The sequence below is a fragment of the Schistocerca piceifrons genome, chromosome 4 (assembly GCF_021461385.2).
Source record: "Schistocerca piceifrons isolate TAMUIC-IGC-003096 chromosome 4, iqSchPice1.1, whole genome shotgun sequence".
NCBI classification, from domain to species: domain Eukaryota; kingdom Metazoa; phylum Arthropoda; class Insecta; order Orthoptera; family Acrididae; genus Schistocerca; species Schistocerca piceifrons.
The window spans coordinates 371,451,018-371,469,679 of NC_060141.1; the positions used below are offsets into that span (position 1 = coordinate 371,451,018).

General features: G+C 44.3%; 1 protein-coding gene across 1 annotated transcript in view; it reads right to left on the reverse strand.

Moving 5' to 3' along the window:
• The window catches only part of LOC124796316 (facilitated trehalose transporter Tret1-like), a 71,703-nt gene extending 57,976 nt beyond the window's left edge, over positions 1-13,727 (reverse strand). The window contains exons 1-2 of the mRNA XM_047260443.1: positions 13,632-13,727; positions 4,838-5,223 (exon numbers count right to left, since the gene is read on the reverse strand). Of these exons, the coding sequence (XP_047116399.1) occupies positions 4,838-5,223; positions 13,632-13,713 (468 nt within the window). The 5' untranslated portion in view covers positions 13,714-13,727. The remainder of the gene's footprint in view (positions 1-4,837; positions 5,224-13,631) is intronic.
• Between the last annotated feature and the right edge of the window lie 4,935 nt (positions 13,728-18,662).

Genomic DNA, 18,662 nt, shown 5'->3' on the forward strand with positions numbered 1-18,662 from the left:
CGAAGGGTAAGCTTGCTAACGCCATCAGATACACCGAAAGATTCTTCGCAGTTTGTATGGCATGTACTTAGAGTTTCAAAACTACGGTAGGCTTCCGTAGACTACGGTAGCTTTGGCCAGTTAAGGTCGATCCCTTGTTACTTGTATATTAGGAATGTCGCATACCTATCAGGCTTCACTTCATAACTATCGCTTCCTTTACTATGCGATCAATATCTTACTAGATCCCCCTAAAAATCGTAAGTAGGAAACCGTCTAGGAACTGATTGAGGATATATAAAGGGCTGGATAACGTACAGAAAATTTGTGTTCTGCATAGTTATCCTCCTGTCTGTTACTTAAAAGTAAACAGTATTTATAGCAAAACTGATACTCTCAATGTTTAATTCATGTTAATGGTTGATTTATAACTTGAAACAGAGAGATAGAGTAATAAAAATGCAGTAACAATATGGATTTACCATGTAGTGCTAGGAAATGCAATTTTCCAAAAAAAGAGGTAAAATAAAAAACGCAAAACAAAAGTGTGTCAAGCAACGCCTCAATACTTCGTCGAACTTAAATGAAACATGAGTCTGTTTTTCATAAGCAACTTTCGCACTTATCAATAATAACAGAAAACTCTTGCCTTCGACCATGATGAAGAACATACTATTGAGCCAAAATAACAACAGTAATTATGTATATTTCTTATGTTTGCGCATGTTGACTGTACTTGCATCAAAAGTAATAGCTTTGGTTACATAAATGCAATTTGTATTCTGTAAGGATAAAAAAAAAAGAATTTGTTGGCTTCCAGTTTCTCTCACGGCTGAAAGCAAGGGGAAACTACAGCCGTAATTTTTCCCGAGGGCATGCAACTTTACTGTATGGTTAAATGATGATGGCGTCCTCTTGGGTAAAATATTCCGGAGGTAAAATAGTCCCCCACTCGGATCTCCGGGCGGCGACTACTCAAGAAAAAATGGTTCAAATGGCTCTGAGCACTATGGGACTCAACTGCTGAGGTCATTAGTCCCCTAGAACTTAGAACTAGTTAAACCTAACTAACCTAAGGACATCACAAACATCCATGCCCGAGGCAGGATTCGAACCTGCGACCGTAGCGGTCTTGCGGCTCCAGACTGCAGCGCCTTTAACCGCACGGCCACTTCGGCCGGCGACTACTCACGAGGACGTCATTATCAGGAGAAAGAAAACTGGCGTTCTACGGATCAGAGCGTGGAATGTCAGATCCCTTAATCGGGCAGGTAGGTTAGAAAATTTAAAAAGGGAAATGGATAGGTTAAAGTTAGATATAGAGGGAATTAGTGAAGTTCGTTGGCAGGAGGAACAAGACTTCTGGTCAGGTGAATACAGGGTTATAAATACAAAATCAAATAGGGTAATGCAGGAGTAGGTTTAATAATGAATAAAAACTAGGAGTGCGGGTAAGCTACTACAAACAGCATAGTGAGCGTATTATAGTGGCCAAGATAGACACGAAGCCCATGCCTACTACAGTAGTATTAGTTTATATGCCAACTAGCTCTGCAGATGACGAAGAAATTGAAGAAATGTATGATGAGATAAAAGAAATTATTCAGGTAGTGAAGGGAGACGAAAATTTAATAGTCATGGGTGACTGGAATTCGACAGTAGGAAAAGGGAGAGAAGGAAACATAGTAGGTGAATATGAATTGGGGCTAAGAAATGAAAGAGGAAGCAATCTGGCAGAATTTTGCACAGAGCACAACTTAATCATAGCTAACACTTGGTTTAAGAATCATGAAAGAAGGTTTTATACATGGAAGAAGCCTGGAGACACTGACAGGTTTCAGATAGATAATATAATGGTAAGACAGAGATTTAGAAACCATGTTTTAAATTGTAAGACATTTCCAGGGGCAGATGTGGACTCTGCCCACAATCTATTGATTATGAACTGTATATTAAAACTGAAGAAACTGCAAAAAGGTGGGAATTTAAGGAGATGGGACCTGGATAAACTGACTAAACCATAGGTTGTACAGAGTTTCAGGGACAGCATAAGGGAACAATTGACAAGAATGGGGGAAAGAAATACAGTAGAAGAAGAATGGGTAGCTCTGAGGGATGAAGTAGTGAAGGCAGCAGAGGATCAAGTAGGTAAAAAGACGAGGGCTAGTAGAAATCCTTGGGTAACAGAAGAAATATTGAATCTAAGTGATGAAAGGAGAAAATATAAAAATGCAGTAAATAAAGCAGGCAAAAAGGAATACAAACGTCTCAAAAATGAGGTCTACAGGAAGTGCAAAGTGACTAAGCAGGCATGGCTAGAGGACAAATGTAAGGATGTAGAGGCTTATCTCATTAGGGGTAAGATAGATACATCCTACAGGATAATTAAAGAGACCTTTGGAGAAAAGAGAGCCACTTGTATGAATATCAAGAGCTCAGATGGAAACCCAGTTCGTAGCAAAGAAGGGAGGGCAGAAAGGTGGAAGGAGTATACAGAGGGTCTATACAAGGGCGATGTACTTGAGGACAATATTATGGAAATAGAATAGGATGTAGATGAAGATGAAATGGGAGATACGATGCTGCGTGAAGAGTTTGACAGAGTACTGAAAGACCTGAGTCGAAACAACGCCCCGGGAGTAGACAAAATTCCATTAGAACTACTGATGGCCTTGGGAGAGCAAGTCCTGACAAAACTCTATCATCTGGTGACCAAGATGTACGAGACAGGCGAAATACCCTCAGACTTCAAGAAGAATATAATAATTCCAATCCCAAAGAAAACAGGTGTTGACAGATGTGAAAATTACCGAACTATCAGTTTAATAAGTCACAGCTGCAAAATACTAACGCTAATTATTTACAGACGAATGAAAAACTGGTAGAAGCCAACCTCCGGGAAGATCAGTTTGGATTTGGTAGAAATGTTGGAACACGTGAGGTAATACTGACCTTACGACTTATCTTAGAAGAAAGATTAAGGAAAGGCAAACCTACGTTTCTAGCATTTGTAGACTTAGAGAAAGCTTTTGACAATGTTGACTGGAATACTCTCTTTCAAATTCTAAAGGTGGCTGGGGTAAAATACAGGGAGCGAAAGGCTATTTACAATTTGTACAGAAACCAGATGGCAGTTATAAGAGTCGAGGGGCATGAAAGGGAAGCAGTAGTTGGGAAGGGAGTGAGACAGGGTTGTAGCCTCTCCCCAATGCTATTCAATCTGTATATTGAGCAAGCAGTAAAGGAAACTAAAGAAAAATTCGGAGTAGGTATTAAAATCCATGGAGAAGAAATAAAAACTTTGAGGTTCGCTGACGACATTGTAATTCTGTCAGAGGCAGCAAAGGACTTGGAAGAGCAGTTGAACGGAATGAACAGTGTCTTGAAAGGAGGATATAAGATGAACATCAACAAAAGCAAAACAAGGATAATGGAATGTAGTCGAATTAAGTCTGGTGATGCTGAGGGAATTAGATTAGGAAATAAGACACTTAAAGTAGTAAAGGAATTTTGCTATTTGGGGAGCAAAATAACTGATGATGGTCGAAGTAGAGAAGATATAAAATGTAGACTGGCAATGGTAAGGAAAGCGTTTCTGAAGAAGAGAAATTTGTTAACATCGAGTATAGATTTAAGTGTCAGGAAGTCGTTTCTGAATGTATTTGTATGGAGTGTAGCCATGTTTGGAAGTGAAACATGGACAATAAATAGTTTGGACAAGAAGAGAATAGAAGCTTTCGAAATATGGTGCTACAGAAGAATGTTGAAGATTAGGTGGGTAGATGACGTAACTAATGTGGAGGTATTGAATAGGATTGGGGAGAAGAGAAGTTTGTGGCACAACTTGACTAGAAGAAGGGATCGGTTGGTAGGACATGTCCTGAGGCATCAAGGGATCACAAATTTAGCATTGGAGGGCAGCGTGGAGGGTAAAAATCGTAGAGGGAGACCAAGAGATGAATACACTAAGCAGATTCAGAAGGATGTAGGTTGCAGTAGGTACTGGGAGATGAAGGAGATAGCACAGAATAGATTAGCATGGAGAGCTGCATCAAACCAGTGTCAGGACTGAAGACCAAAACAACAACAACAACAGTTTCTCTCTCAGACACTCCTTTATTTATCTTTCGCTACCAGTGCTACCAACGTCTTGGAGACTACCAGTAGTCCTACCATTTAATACATCATTTATGCAGTGTACCAAAATTAACGAACAGTAGTTTTGCCAGAGTGGAACTCTACATAAACTACTTTATGGTATGAAACTTCTTGTCAGATTAAAACTGTGTGTTAGTTCTGCAAGGTTCGCAGGAGAGCTTCTGTAAAGTTTGTAAGGTAGGAGACGAGTTACTGGCAGAAGTAAAGCTCTGAGGACGGGACGTGAGTCGTGCTTGGGTAGCTCAGATGGTAGAGCACTTTCCCGCGAAAGACAGAGGTACCGATTTCGAGTCTCGGTCCGGCACACAGTTTTAATCTGCCAGGAAGTTTCATATCAGTGCACACTCCGCTGCAGAGTGAAAAATCTCATTCTACTTAATGGTATTCTGTACGATGAAACGGGAGGGAAAGCACTTGTTCAGGATTTGAACCAGTACTGCTAGCGTGACAACTGTGAACCTTAGCCCCTGGGCTACGCTCGCTTAGTCGAAATATGATTAACGTCTCACATACGCGGGTTCGCATAAAACTTCGATTTTCTTCGAAACAAAGAACCGTTGCATGAAAAGCCGCTAGCCAGATACTCAGCACGGGTCCCTGTACAACATACCTAAGACTCATCAAAATCCGTGGTGAACACATTTGATGGTGCCCTCGTGAGGAGCAGCGGACAAACACTAGGCTAGAGTAGGGCTCTCACCTGGTAGAGGGTGACCAGCGTGCCGCGGATCTCGAGCTCGGCGATCTCGACGAGGTAGCAGGGCGAGGTGACGATGATGATGCACTGCGAGATGGCGCCGACGACGCGCGACACGATGAGCTCCCAGGGCTGCGTGGCGAAGATCTGGATGGCCCAGAGCGCCAGGTGCGGCCCGGCGCTGTACAGCAGCATGCGCTTGCGGCCCAGCAGGTCCACCAGGTGGCCGATGAAGAGCATGGGGAAGACCATGGTCAGCGAGCTGGACGCCACGATCCACGAGGCCTCGTCCTCCGTGGTGGGGATGTGCGACGAGTTGGAGATGAGCCGCGGCAGCACCGGCGCCGCCCAGCCGGCGAACGCGCCGAACGACAGGTAGCCCAGCGTCGCTGCCGGCACACAGCAACACCAGCTACAGCGCTTCCGTGGCTCTCTGGCGATACAGAGCGAAAATCTGGCAATCAGTACTGCTATTTTCAACGAAACTACGTGCTCTTCAAACTTTATAATTGCTTCTATGGAAGAAGATTCCAAGACAGCATAGTAGCTAGATATCCTCGGAATAAAGAAGCAGCTTAAATCACTTAATAAAGGCAAGGCCTCCAGTCCAGATTGTATACCAGTCAAGTTCCTCTCAGAGTATGCTGATAAAATAGTTCCATATTTAAGAATTATACAGGGTGTTACAAAAAGGTACGGTCAAACTTTCAGGAAACATTCCTCACACACAAAGAAAGAAAATATGTTATGTGGACATGTGTCTGGAAACGCTTACTTTCCATGTTAGAGCTCATTTTATTACTTCTCTTCAAATCACATTAATCATGGAATGGAAACACACAGCAACAGAACGTACCAGCGTGACTTCAAACACTTTGTTACAGGAAATGTTCAAAATGTCCTCCGTTAGCGAGGATACATGCATCCACCCTCCGTCGCATGGAATCCCTGATGCGCTGATGCAGCCCTGGAGAATGGCGTATTGTATCACAGCCGTCCACAATACGAGCACGAAGAGTCTCGACATTTGGTACCGGGGTTGCGTAGACAAGAGCTTTCAAATGCCCCCATAAATGAAAGTCAAGAGGGTTGAGGTCAGGAGAGCGTGGAGGCCACGGAATTGGTCCGCCTCTACCAATCCATCGGTCACCGAATCTGTTGTTGAGAAGCGTACGAACACTTCGACTGAAATGTGCAGGAGCTCCATCGTGCATGAGCCACATGTTGTGTCGTACTTGTAAAGGCACATGTTCTAGCAGCACAGGTAGAGTATCCCGTATGAAATCATGATAACGTGCTCCATTGAGCGTAGGTGGAAGAACAACCTAAAATGAGCTGGAACTTGGGAATTAAGTGCTTCCGGACACATGTCCACATAACATATTTTCTTTATTTGTGTGTGAGGAAGGTTTCCTGAAAATTTGGCCGTACCTTTTTGTAACACCCTGTATACAACCACTCGTTCACAGAAAGATCCGTACCTAAGGATTGGAAAATTGCTCAAATCACACCAATACCAAAAAAGGGAAGTAGGAGTAATCCGCTGAATTACAGGCCTGTATCACTAACGTCGATTTGCAGTAGGGTTTTGGAACATATACTATATTCGAATATTATGAATTACCTCGAAGAAAACGATTTATTGACACATAGTCAGCGCGGATTCACAAAATATCGTTCTTGTGAACACAACTAGCTCTTTATACTCATGAAGTAATAAGTTTTATCGACAGGGGATATCAAATTGATTCCATAGTTTTAGATTTCCAGAAGGCTTTCGACACTGTTCCTCACAAGCGTCTTCTAACCAAACTGCGTGCCTACGGAGTATCGCCTCAGTTGCGTGACTGGATTCGTGATTTCCAGCCAGAAAAGTCACAGTTCTTAGTAACAGACGGAAAGTCATCGAGTAAAACAGAAGTAATATCCGGCGTTCTCCAAGGAAGTGTTGTAGGCCCTCTACTGTTCCTGATCTATGTTAACGATATAGGAGACAATCTGAGTAGCAGTGTTAGATTGTTTGCAGATGATGCTGTCATTTACCGTCTTCTAAAGTCTTCAGATGATCAAAGCGACTTGCAAAATGATTTAGATGAGATATCTGTATGGTGCGAAATGTGGCAATTGACCCTGAATAAGGAGAAGTACAAAGTTATTCACATGAGTACTAAAAGAAATCAGCTAAATTTCAATTATGCGATAAGTCACAAAAATCTGAAGGCTGTAAATTCAACTAAATACTTTGGGATTACAATTACAAATAAACTAAATTGGAACGATCACATAGATAATATTGTGGGTAGAGCAAACCAAAGACTGCGATTCATTGGCAGAACACTTAGAAGGTGCAACAGGTCTACTAAAGAGACTGCTTACACTACGCTTGTCCGCCCTATTCTGGAGTATTGCTGTGCGGTGTGGGATCCGCATCAGGTGGAACTGACAGATGACATCGGAAAAGTACAAAGAAGGGCAGCCCGTTTCGTATTATCGCGAAATAGGGGAGATAGTGTCACAGACAGGATACGTGAATTGGAGTGGCAATCATTAAAACAAAGGCGTTTTTCGTTGCGACTGGATATTTTCATGAAATTTCAATCACCAGTTTTCTCCTCCGATTGCGAAAACATTCTGTTGGCACCCACCTACATAGGGAGAAATGATCATCACGATAAAATAAGAGAAATCGGGGCTCGCACAGAAAAATAGGTGCTCGTTTTTCCCGCGTGTTGTTCGAGAGTGGAACGATTCCGTTCCATAGTCGAAAAAGGAGGCTGTGAAACTAGAGATACGTTAGTTCTAGAATGGGAAATGGAAGGTGCTTTATTGAACCCTCTGCCAGGCACTTTATTGTGAATATCAGAGTAATCACGTAGATATAGATGATATCATTAATGTACCAATATTGGTTATCAGTGGAGGATCTTAAATACGATTTGGACGAGGATGTGCTGATCAAAGTTGTGAGGCATAGGATAGACCCGCCGTGGTTCTATCGTACTTTTGATAAGAAGTGTAGGTGTGGCATTCAGGCCGGCCGCGGTGGTCTCGCGGTTAAGGCGCTCAGTCCGGAACCGCGCGACTGCTACGGTCGCAGGTTCGAATCCTGCCTCGGGCATGGATGTGTGTGATGTCCTTAGGTTAGTTAGGTTTAAGTAGTTCTAAGTTCTAGGGGACTGATGACCACAGCAGTTAAGTCCCATAGCGCTCAGAACCGTTTGAACCATTTTTGTGGCATTCAGTTAAATGATTTTCGTAAGTCGATAAATATTTCACCTACCTAAACGCTTTTATGTATCGATTTCAGGAGGCTATGTGAGAAATCCATGCTTGTTAGCCGGGAGCAGGTAATTCTGTTCGGGATACATAGTTACGTTTAGATCAGAATATGTTCAAAGATTCTACAATATGTGGATGCGAAGGATTCTGGGCGGTAGCTTTCTGGATAAGTTCTGTTAGCCTTCTCTTAGAAGTGTGTGACCTGAGCGTTTTTCCAACTACTCCTCTCTTCTTCTTCTTATTTTGCTTATATATCGCACCTACACAAATCGCCATCCCGCATGTTTACTATACGATTTGGAGTGTGTTAGATGACGATGTTTGGCTTTAGGAAAGGCAAGGGCACCAGAGAGTCAATTTGACGTTGCGGGGCAAGGCTAAAAAAGAATCAACACACGTTCATAGGATTCGTCGACTTGGAATAAACAATTTTAAATAGTGCAAAATGTTCGAAATTATTAGAAAAATAGGGCGAAGCTATAGGGAGAGACGGGTTATATACAAAATGTACAAGAGCCAAAAAGGAATAATAAGAGTGGACGACCAAGAACGAAGTGCTCGATGAAAGGGGTGTAAGACAGGGTGTAGTCTTTCGCCCCTGCTGTTCAATCTTTACATCGAAGAACCTATGATGGAAATAAAAGAAAGGCTCAGAATTGGAATTACAATTAGATGTGAAAGTATATCAGTGATATGATTCACTGTTAACACTGCTATACTGAATGAAAGTGAAGGAGAATTACGTGATCTGCTGAATGGAATGAACAGTCTACATCTAAATCTACGTGATTACTCTGCTATTCACAATAAAGTGCCTGGCAGAGGGTTCAATGAATCACCTTCAAGCTGTCTCTCTACGTTCCGCTTTCGAACGGCATGCAGGAAAAACGAGCACTTAAATTTTTCTGTGCGAGCCCTGATTTCTCTTATTTTATCGTGATGATCATTTCTCCCTATGTAGGTGGGTGCTAATGTTTTCGCAATCGGAGGAGAAAACAGGTGATTGAAATTTCATGAGAAGATCCAGTCGCAACGAAAAACGCCTTTGTTTTAATGATTACCACTCCAATTCACGTATCATGTCGTGACACTATTTCCCCTATTTCGCGATATTACAAAACGAGCTGCCCTTCTTTGTACTTTTTCGATGTCATCCGTCAGTCCCACCTGATGCGGATCCCACACCGCACAGCAGTACTCCAGAATAGGGCGGACAAGCGTGGTGTAAGCACTTCTAAGAGTTCTGCCAGTTGATCACAGTCTTTGGTTTGCTCTACCCACTACATTATCTATGTGATCGTTCCAGTTTAGGTTATTTGTAATTGCAATCCCAAAGTATGTAGTTGAATTTACAACTTTCAGATTTGTGTGAATTATCGCGTAATCGAAATTTAACTGATTTCTTTTAGTACTCGTGTGAATAACTTCACACTTTTCCTTATTCAGGGTCAGTTGCCACATTTCGCGCCATACAAATATCTTATCTAAATCATTTTGCAAGTCGTTTTGATCATCTGATGACTTTACAAGACGGTAAATGACAGCATTATCTGCAAACAATCTAAGACGGCTACTCAGATTGTCACCTATGTCGTTAATATAGATCAGGAACAATAGAGGGCCTATAACAGTTCCTCGGGGAACGCCGGATATTACTTCTGTTTTACTCGATGACTTTCCGTCTATTACTACGAACTGTGACCTTCCTGACAGGAAATCACGAATCCATTCGCATAACTGAGGCGATACTCCGTAGGCACGCAGTTTGGTTACAAGACGCTTGTGAGGAACGATTACAGAATATGGACTGATAGTAAATCGAAGAAAGAAAAAAGTAATGCGAAGTAGCAGAAATGAGAACAGCGAGAAACTTATGAGGATTGATGGTCACGAAGTAGATGATGTTAGGGAATTCTACTACCTAGCAAGCCAAATGCACTTGAATGGGTGGCCATCCGGTAACCGAGAGCTGTTGGCAAGCGGGTTGCACTCAGCCCTTGTAAGGCAAACTGAGGAGCTACTTGATTGAGAAGTAGCAGCTCCCGTTTCGGAAACTGACATACAGTCGGGAGAGCGGTGTGCTGACCACGTGATCCTCCATATTCGCATCCAGTGACGCCTGTGGTCTGAGGATGACATGGCGGTCAGTCGCCACCGTTGGGCCTTCAAGGCCTGTTCGGGAGGAGTTTAGTTTAGTTTTTAGGAAGCCAAATGACCAATGACGGAGGAGTAAGGAGGACATCAAAAGCAGACTATCAGTGGCAAAAAGGGCATTCCTGACCAAGAGAAGTCTCCTAGTATTAAACATAGGCCTTAATTTGAGGAAGAAATTTCTGAGAATGTACGTTTGGAGTACACCATTGTATGGTAGTGAAACATGGATTGTGGGAAAATCGGAACGGAAGAGAATCGAAGCATTTAAGATGTGGTGCTGCAGACGAATTTTGAAAATTAGGTGGACTGATAAGGTAAGGAATGAGGAGCTTCTGTGCAGAATCGAAAAGGAATACGTGGAAAACAAAGACAAGGCGAAGGAACAGGATGATAGGACATCTGTTAAGACACGAGAGAATGGCTTCCATCGCACTAGAGGGAGCTGTAGAGGGCAAAAACTGTAGAGAATAACGGAAATTGGAATACATCCAGCAAATAATTGAGGACGTAGGTTGCATGAGCTACTTTGAGATGAAGATGTTGGCACAGGATAGCAACTATTGGCAGGCCGCGTCAAACCAGTCACAAGCCTGAAAAAAAAAAAAAAAAAGTTAGGTGGTGGTCGGATGCCCTCCCTGTCACCGCCCCTGCAACCCCTCTACCACCCCTGCCCCCTCTCCTCCATTCCCTCCTCGGGACAGAATTTGTATACCTCAATCGTCTGCGTGTAGTGTTATCCATGGAAAAGGGTCTAACGCTTTTTAAATGTTTGTATGTTTGTGAATCGTGCAACTGAGGCGGGACACAGGCACCAGTCCGGTGTTTTCCTAGTCAGATGTGGGACACCGACAGCCAGGCCGACACTTCGGCTTTCGTCGTCAATTCGCCGCGCGAGCTATCCAGTCGGGTCCACTGGAGATACGTTGTGCGATCAAAAGTAACCGGACACCGTATGTAATGCGGAATTGACCACTACATGTCATGAGAATCGGATCCCACCAGTATAAAAGGTGACGGGGAGGGAGGGGGGGGGGGGGTTGGGAGGGAGTGTTTAGTTGTCGCTAGACAAGAAGTAACGGCAGAATGGGTCGGTGAGGAGAGGTAAGGGACTTCCAACGTGGACTAGTGATGGATGTCATCTGAATAACAAATTCATCAGGAACACTTCAACCCTTCTAATGCTGCCCAAGCCGACACTTGGAGATGCGACCGTGAAGTGGAAACGCGGAAGAACAATCACAGCTAAACCAAGACCCAGGCAGACCTCAGACCAGTTACTGTCGAGCACTGCGGAAGGTGGTTGGACAAAAAATAGCATGGACTCACCGAAAGGACTCACACGGCAGTTCCAAAATGCTACCAGCGCAATTTCTGTGATTAGTGAGAATCGTCTACCAGTTTCCTTATGCCGCATATTTCTGTAGTCAATGCTAAGCAGTGCTTGAGATGGTGTAAAGATCGACGTCTCTGGGTAGTTGACGACTTGAAACGAGTGATCTGGAGTGATAATTCACGATATACCATGTAGCAGTCTGATGGATGCGTTTGGGTTTGGTGAATGGTTTGAGAACGTTACAGCCGGCCGGTGTGGCCGTGCGGTTCTAGGCGCTTCAGTCTGGAACCGCGTGACCGCTGCGGTCGCAGGTTCGAATCCTGCCTCGGACATGGATGTGTGTGATGTCCTTAGGTTACTTATATTTAAGAAGTTCTAAGTTGTAGGGGACTGATGACCACAGATGTTAAGTCCCATAGTGCTCAGAGGCATTTGAGAACGTTACATGCCATCATGTATAGTGGCAACAGTGAAATATGGTGAACTTACTGTTACTCCATGGGGTGTTTTCTGTGACTGTAGTGGGGGTCACTTATTGCAATTAAGAAAATGCAAAATGCGAAAGAATAACAACTCATTTTACAGCATTGTATTCTGCATGCTGTAGGGGAACAGATCGGAGACGATGACTGGCTGTATCAGCCCTACAAGGCATCTTTCATAAAGAGGTCATGGTCAGTGGAGAACAGCACTCCTGAACTAGAGTGTCCCGTCCAGAGTCCCGACCTGAACCCAATAGAAAATCATTGGGGTAGTTAGATATTCAGTTTCTTTCCAGTAAGTAACATTATTACTGTGGTGTCTCCGCCAGACACCACACTTGCGAGGTGGTAGCCTTTAAATCGGCCGCTGTCCGTTAATATACGTCGGACCCGCGTGTCGCCACTATCAGTGATTGCAGACCGAGCGCCGCCACACGGCAGGTATAGTCTACAGAGACTCCGTAGCACTCGCCCCAGTTGTACAGCCGACTTTGCTAGCGATGGTTCACTGTCTACATACGCTCTCATTTGCAGAGACGACGGTTTAGCATAGCCTTCAGCTACGTCATTTGCTACGACCTAGCAAGGCGCCATATTCAGTTACTATAATCTGAACAGATAATATTGTGACTCATGTACCGTCAAGAGCGGCGTTAAAACTAATTACGTCCGCTTTCTGAATTATAATTTCTTGTCATGTTCCAGACCTCTCGTCAGTATAGTCCTTCCCTCCTCACGCCAGCCTGCGTGAGCTATACGCGTGCATTTCGGCCTCCACTAGTAACACGGTGTTGGCTCTTCTGCCAACACAACAATTACCTTCTCTGGTTTCAGCCCTTGAGGAAGAATGGGCAGTTATTCCTCCACAGACGTTCATTTGCCTCAGGAGGTGTTGTTGTTGTTGTTGTGGTCTTCAGTCCTGAGACTGGTTTGATACAGCTCTCCATGCTACCCTATCCTGTGCAAGCTTCTTCATCTCCCAGTACTTACTGCAACCCACATCCTTCTGAATCTGCTTAGCATATTCATCTCTTGGTCTCTCTCTACGACTTTTACCCTCCACGCCGCCCTCCAATGCTAAATTTGTGATCCCTTGATGCCTCAGAACATGTCCTACTAACCGGTCCCTTCTTTTTGTCAAGTTGTGCCACATACTCTTCTTCTCCCCAATTCAATTCAATTCTTCACCATTAGTTATGTGATCTACCCATCTAATCTTCAGCATTCTTCTGTAGCACCACATTTCGAAAGCTTCTATTCTCTTCTTGTCCAAACTATTTATCGTCCATGTTTCACTTCCATACATGGCTACACTAGGGTGGAAAAACCCCATAATAATATCTACAAATAAGTGTTCAGATACTTTTGATCGATTAGTGCAGTTGTTTTGTTCTAGGGATCTACGATATATTGTGCGCTTAATTCGGGGAGTGACGACTTTATCAGCAACATATGCCACTAGCTCGGTAATTAATCCTATCTTCTGCAATAATTAATACGAGCCACGTTCGCAAGCAAAGCGGTAATTTAGCTATGTGGTAAGGCGTACCTGAGAAGGCGGCGGCATACTGCAGCCGCCGGGACCCGGTGCGCGGCTCCTGCTGCTGCTCCTGGTGCTGAGGTTGCCCCATGGCGCCGGTGACGAGCCCGCTGTGCGACTGGAAGGCCTACATTGCGTGCTCGCCTTATCTGCCACCACTAGCCTCGGATACGTGTCGTCACCGTGGGGCGGAGTGTGAGTCGACCGTGGCCAGCCTGCCCACAGATAATAGCCTCACAGCTGGTCCGATCCGGAAAGAGCTGTGCAAAACATATGACTGCCACGATAACAGCATTCCTTGCGAAAATGGTGCCACCTCCGTATTTCAAACAATTTTATGTGCGAAGAGCATTTCGAGCACATTCGAAATAGAGAATGTGACGAGTCCTTCGCCGCAGAACACATGTTGCTGTAGTCTGAAATTTTGATACAGCGTGTGACTTAAGAGTTTTAAGAGGAACAATGTCTGTGGGTCGCTTGTTGCCTGGCGACGTGCGCTAGTCCAAAGGCGCGGCGAGAGGGCCGCTATTAGCCGAGCGCGACCACCTACATCTACAAGTATACTGCGTAAGGTACCCAGTACAACTACTAGTCATTTCCTTTCCTATACCATTCGGCAACACAGAGAGGGTGAAATTTATTTATTTAACCGTATGACTAGGGCACCCCGTCGGGCAGGCCGGTCTTTCAATTTGACGCCACTTCGGCGATCTCCTGTCGATGAGGATGATATGATGATGATGAGGACAGCACAACACCCAGTCCCTGGGCGGAGAAAATTCCCCGACCCAGCCGGGAATCGAACCCGCGCACAGAGGACTGACAATCAGTCACGCTGACCATTCAGCTCGCGCGGGATTAGCCGAGCGGTCTCAGGCGCTGCAGTCATGGACTGTGCGGCTGGTCCCGGCGGAGGTTCGAGTCTTCCCTCGGGCATGGGTGTGTGTGTTTGTCCTTAGGATAATTTAGGTTAAGTAGTGTGTAAGCTTAGAGACTGATGACCTTAGCAGTTAAGTCCCATAAGATTTCACACACATTTGAACATTTGAACCATTCAGCTACCGGGGACGGACGGGGGGGACAAATGACTGTCTGTACGCTTCCGTACGAGCCCTAATCTCTCTAATCTTATCTTAATGGTCCTTACGCGAAATGTACGTTGGCGGAAGTATAACCGTTCTGCGCTCAGCTTCAAATGCCGGTTCTCTAAATTTTCGAAAAGAACGTCACCTTCCCTCCAGTGATTCTCATTCGGTTTCCCGAAGCATCTCTGTAATACTTGCGTGTTGTTCGAGTCTCCCGGTAACAAATGAAGCAGCTTGCCTCCGAATTGCTTCGATGTCTTCCATTAATCCGACCTGGTGTGGATCCCAGACACTTGAACAGTACTCACCAATGGATCGCACTAGTGTCCTACACTACTGGCCATTAAAACTGCTACACCACGAAGATGACGTGCTACAGACGCGAAATTTAACCCAATTTAACGCACAAAGTTGGCGCCGGTGGCGACACCTACAACGTGCTGACACGAGGAAAGTTTCCAACCGATTTCTCATACACAAACAGCAGTTGACCGGCGTTGCCTGGTGAAATGTTGTGGTGATGCCTCGTGTAAGGAGGAGAAATGCGTACCGTCACGTTTCCAACTTTGATAAACGTCGGATTGTAGCCTATCGCGATTGCGGTTTATCGTATCGCGACATTGCTGCTCACGTTGGTCGAGATCCAATGACTGTTAGCAGAAATACGGAATCCGTGGGTTCAGGAGGGTAATACGGAACGCCGTGCTGGATCCCAACGGCCTCGTATCACTAGCAGTCGAGATGACAGGCATCTTATCCGCATGGCTGTAACGGATCGTGCAGTCACGTCTCGATCCCTGAGTCAACAGATGGGGACGTTTGCAAGACAACAACCATCTGCACGAACAGTTCGACGACGTTTGCAGCAGCATGGACTATCAGCTCGGAGACCAAGGCTGCGGTTACCCTTGACGCTGCATCACAGACAGGAGCGCGTGCGATGGTGTACTCAACGACGAATCTGGATGCACGAATGGCAAAACTTCATTTTTTCGGATGAATCCAGGTTCTGTTTACAGCATCATGATGGTCGCATCCTTGTTTGGCGACATCGCGGTGAACAAACATTGGAAGCGTGTATTCGTCATCGCCATACTGGCGAATCACCCGGCGTGATCGTATGGGGTGCCATTGGTTACACATCTCGGTCACCTCTTGTTGGCATTGACGGCACTTTGAACAGTGGACGTTACATTTCAGATGTGTTACGACCCATGGCTCTACCTTTCATTCGATCCCTGCGAAACCCTACATTTCAGCAGGATAATGCACGACCGCATGTTGCAGGTCCTGTACGGGCCTTTCTGGATACAGAAAATGTTCGACTGCTGCCCTGGTCAGCACATTCTCCAGATCTCTCACCAATTGAAAACGTCTGGTCAATGGTGTCCGAGCAACTGGCTCGTCACAATACGCCAGTGACTACTCTTGATGAACTGTGGTATCGTGTTGAAGCTGCATGGGCAGCTGTACCTGTACACGCCATCCAAGCTCTGTTTCACTCAATTCCCAGGGGTATCAAGGCCGTTATTACGGCCAGAGGTATTTGTTCTGGGTACTGATTTCTCAGGATCTATGCACCCAATTTGCGTGAAAATGAAATCACGTCAGTTCTAGTATAATATATTTGTCCAATGAATACCCGTTTATCACTGCATTTCTTTTTAGTGTAGTAATTTTAGTGGCCAGTAGGGTATATGCGGTCTCATTTGCAAATGAACCACCTTTCCTAAAAATTATCCCAATAAACCTCAGGCAACCATTCGCCTCCCCTACAACAAACCTTAAATGCCCATCCCATTTCATATTGCTTTGCAACGTTACGCCTAGATATTATCCGGCGTAACTGCGTCAATCGCTACATTACTAGTGCTGTACTCGAAAATTATAGGTTTGTTTTTCTTACTCATCTGCATTAACTTACATTTTTCCACATTTAGAGATAACTACCATTCCTCACATCAACTAGAAATTTCGTCTGTTACTTTGTGTCCACCAACAGTCACTCCACGAAGACTGCTTTCCGCACACCACAGAATCACCAGCAAACAGCCGCAGCTGCCGCTTATCCTGTCCGCAAGATCATTTAACGTATATAGAAAATAACAGCGGTTCTATCACACTTCCCTGGAGCTCTCCTGATGATACCCTTGTCTATGACGAACTCTTGCCGTCGAGGAGAACATACTGGGTTCTTTAACCTAAGGACTCTTCGAATCTCTCACATACCTGGGAAACTATTCCGTATGCTTGTACCTTCGTTAACAGTTGGCAATGTGGCACGATTTCAAATTATTTATAGAAATCTAGGAATATGGAGTTCGCCTTTTCCATAGTGCGCAGGCTCTCATGTGACGAGCTGAGTTAAGCACGAGCAGTCCTTTGCAAAACCGTGCTGATTTCTGGACAGAATCTTCTCCCTCGCAAGGGAGCTTGTTATATTCGAACTGAGAATATGTTCAAGGATTCAGCAGCAAACCTATGTTAAATATATTGGTCTGTAGTTTTTCGGGTCCTTTCCGTTATCCTTCTTATAGTTGGGAGTCATCTGCTCTATTGGGACTTTGCGCTAGGCGAGAGATTCGCGATAAATCCAAGCTAAGTAAACGTCATTACCAGTTGCCAACCCGTGATGAATTGGTAAAATGGTGTCACAATTTTTGAATAATTGCTCACGGTGACCTAAGAGGAACTTGTTCACCTTGCGCTTAGGGAAACAAGTGTTAAATATGGACCAGCGGGTAATATGGGCTACTTGGTTTTTCTCGGGTTTGCTGAGAAACAGTGGACGCACGCAGCGGAGACATCACTCATCTATTTGCAATAAGGTGAGTGATGTAGCTGCTGAATTTCTGTCACAAGACAATTGTATTTGTCTTTAACTGTCGAAGCTGATGAATGGTGTAATTTTCAGCATCGGTTTATAAGGTAAGAAATAATATTATCATACTAAGATTAATAAGTGTGCGTCATGCCAAAATCAGGTGGTATGGGCCATACAAGTATTTTTTTAATTTATTTTTTAAGGAGACGGTACCAAGTTTGAAGCCTACCAGCGAGCGTCGCGGTGAGTGATCGAAGACTGCAGTGAAACAAGCGGCTTCGGAAGGAGTTTAGTTCATAGAACTAAACGGGAAAGGAGATTAAAATCATTGTAGAGAATCAGTAGACATCTGTGACACCTCAGTTGGTTTTTTCAAAACAACATTTAAAGAACATTAGGGAAGAAATATCTCTAGCACACGTGAGAGATTTATATTCCAGGTTAGCGCCGGTATCTAAGATTGAATTTTCAAAAGTTGAGTCACGATTTGGAAGAAAGTTTAGTAATATCTCACAAATTTAAGAGAGAAGAAAAATTGGCAGGTAAAGATTTCTATCAAAACCTTATGAAGAAGCAACCAGAACAATCTTACAGAAAACTTCAGTCCACAAGTCTAATGTGTTGAACCGAGATGAATCGAGAAAACGTTGAAAGGTTTTTTAACCAACAGTTTTTTATTGTCTTACGTTTATGATTATAAACCGATTAATTCGATTGTGAACCACAAAAACACATTTATTTAAAAAAACTCTGTTTGATTGGAGGAGGAGACTAGTCTTTGACGTATCGTCGACAACGAGGCATTTAGGGACAGGGCACAAGCCTTAAGCGATTTAAACAGATCACAGAAAACCTAAATCGGGATGGTCGGGCTGCGCCGGTTTGAGGCGAGTGCATTTGGACCGCAAGTGTTCTATAGAGTTACAAAGAGGAAAAGTCCTAGCTTGCCCGGCCGCTCACCATAGGCGCCAAAAGGCCTAGGGGATGCGATATGTTTTAACGTACATATATGATACAAATGTTTCTGTAAATCAATTCTTGTGGTGCGAACACCGTTATCTACACTGCGGAACAGAATTAAAGGATCAGTTTTTTGAAACCCCCTAACTGTCCCGTTGTGAGACACAGGCT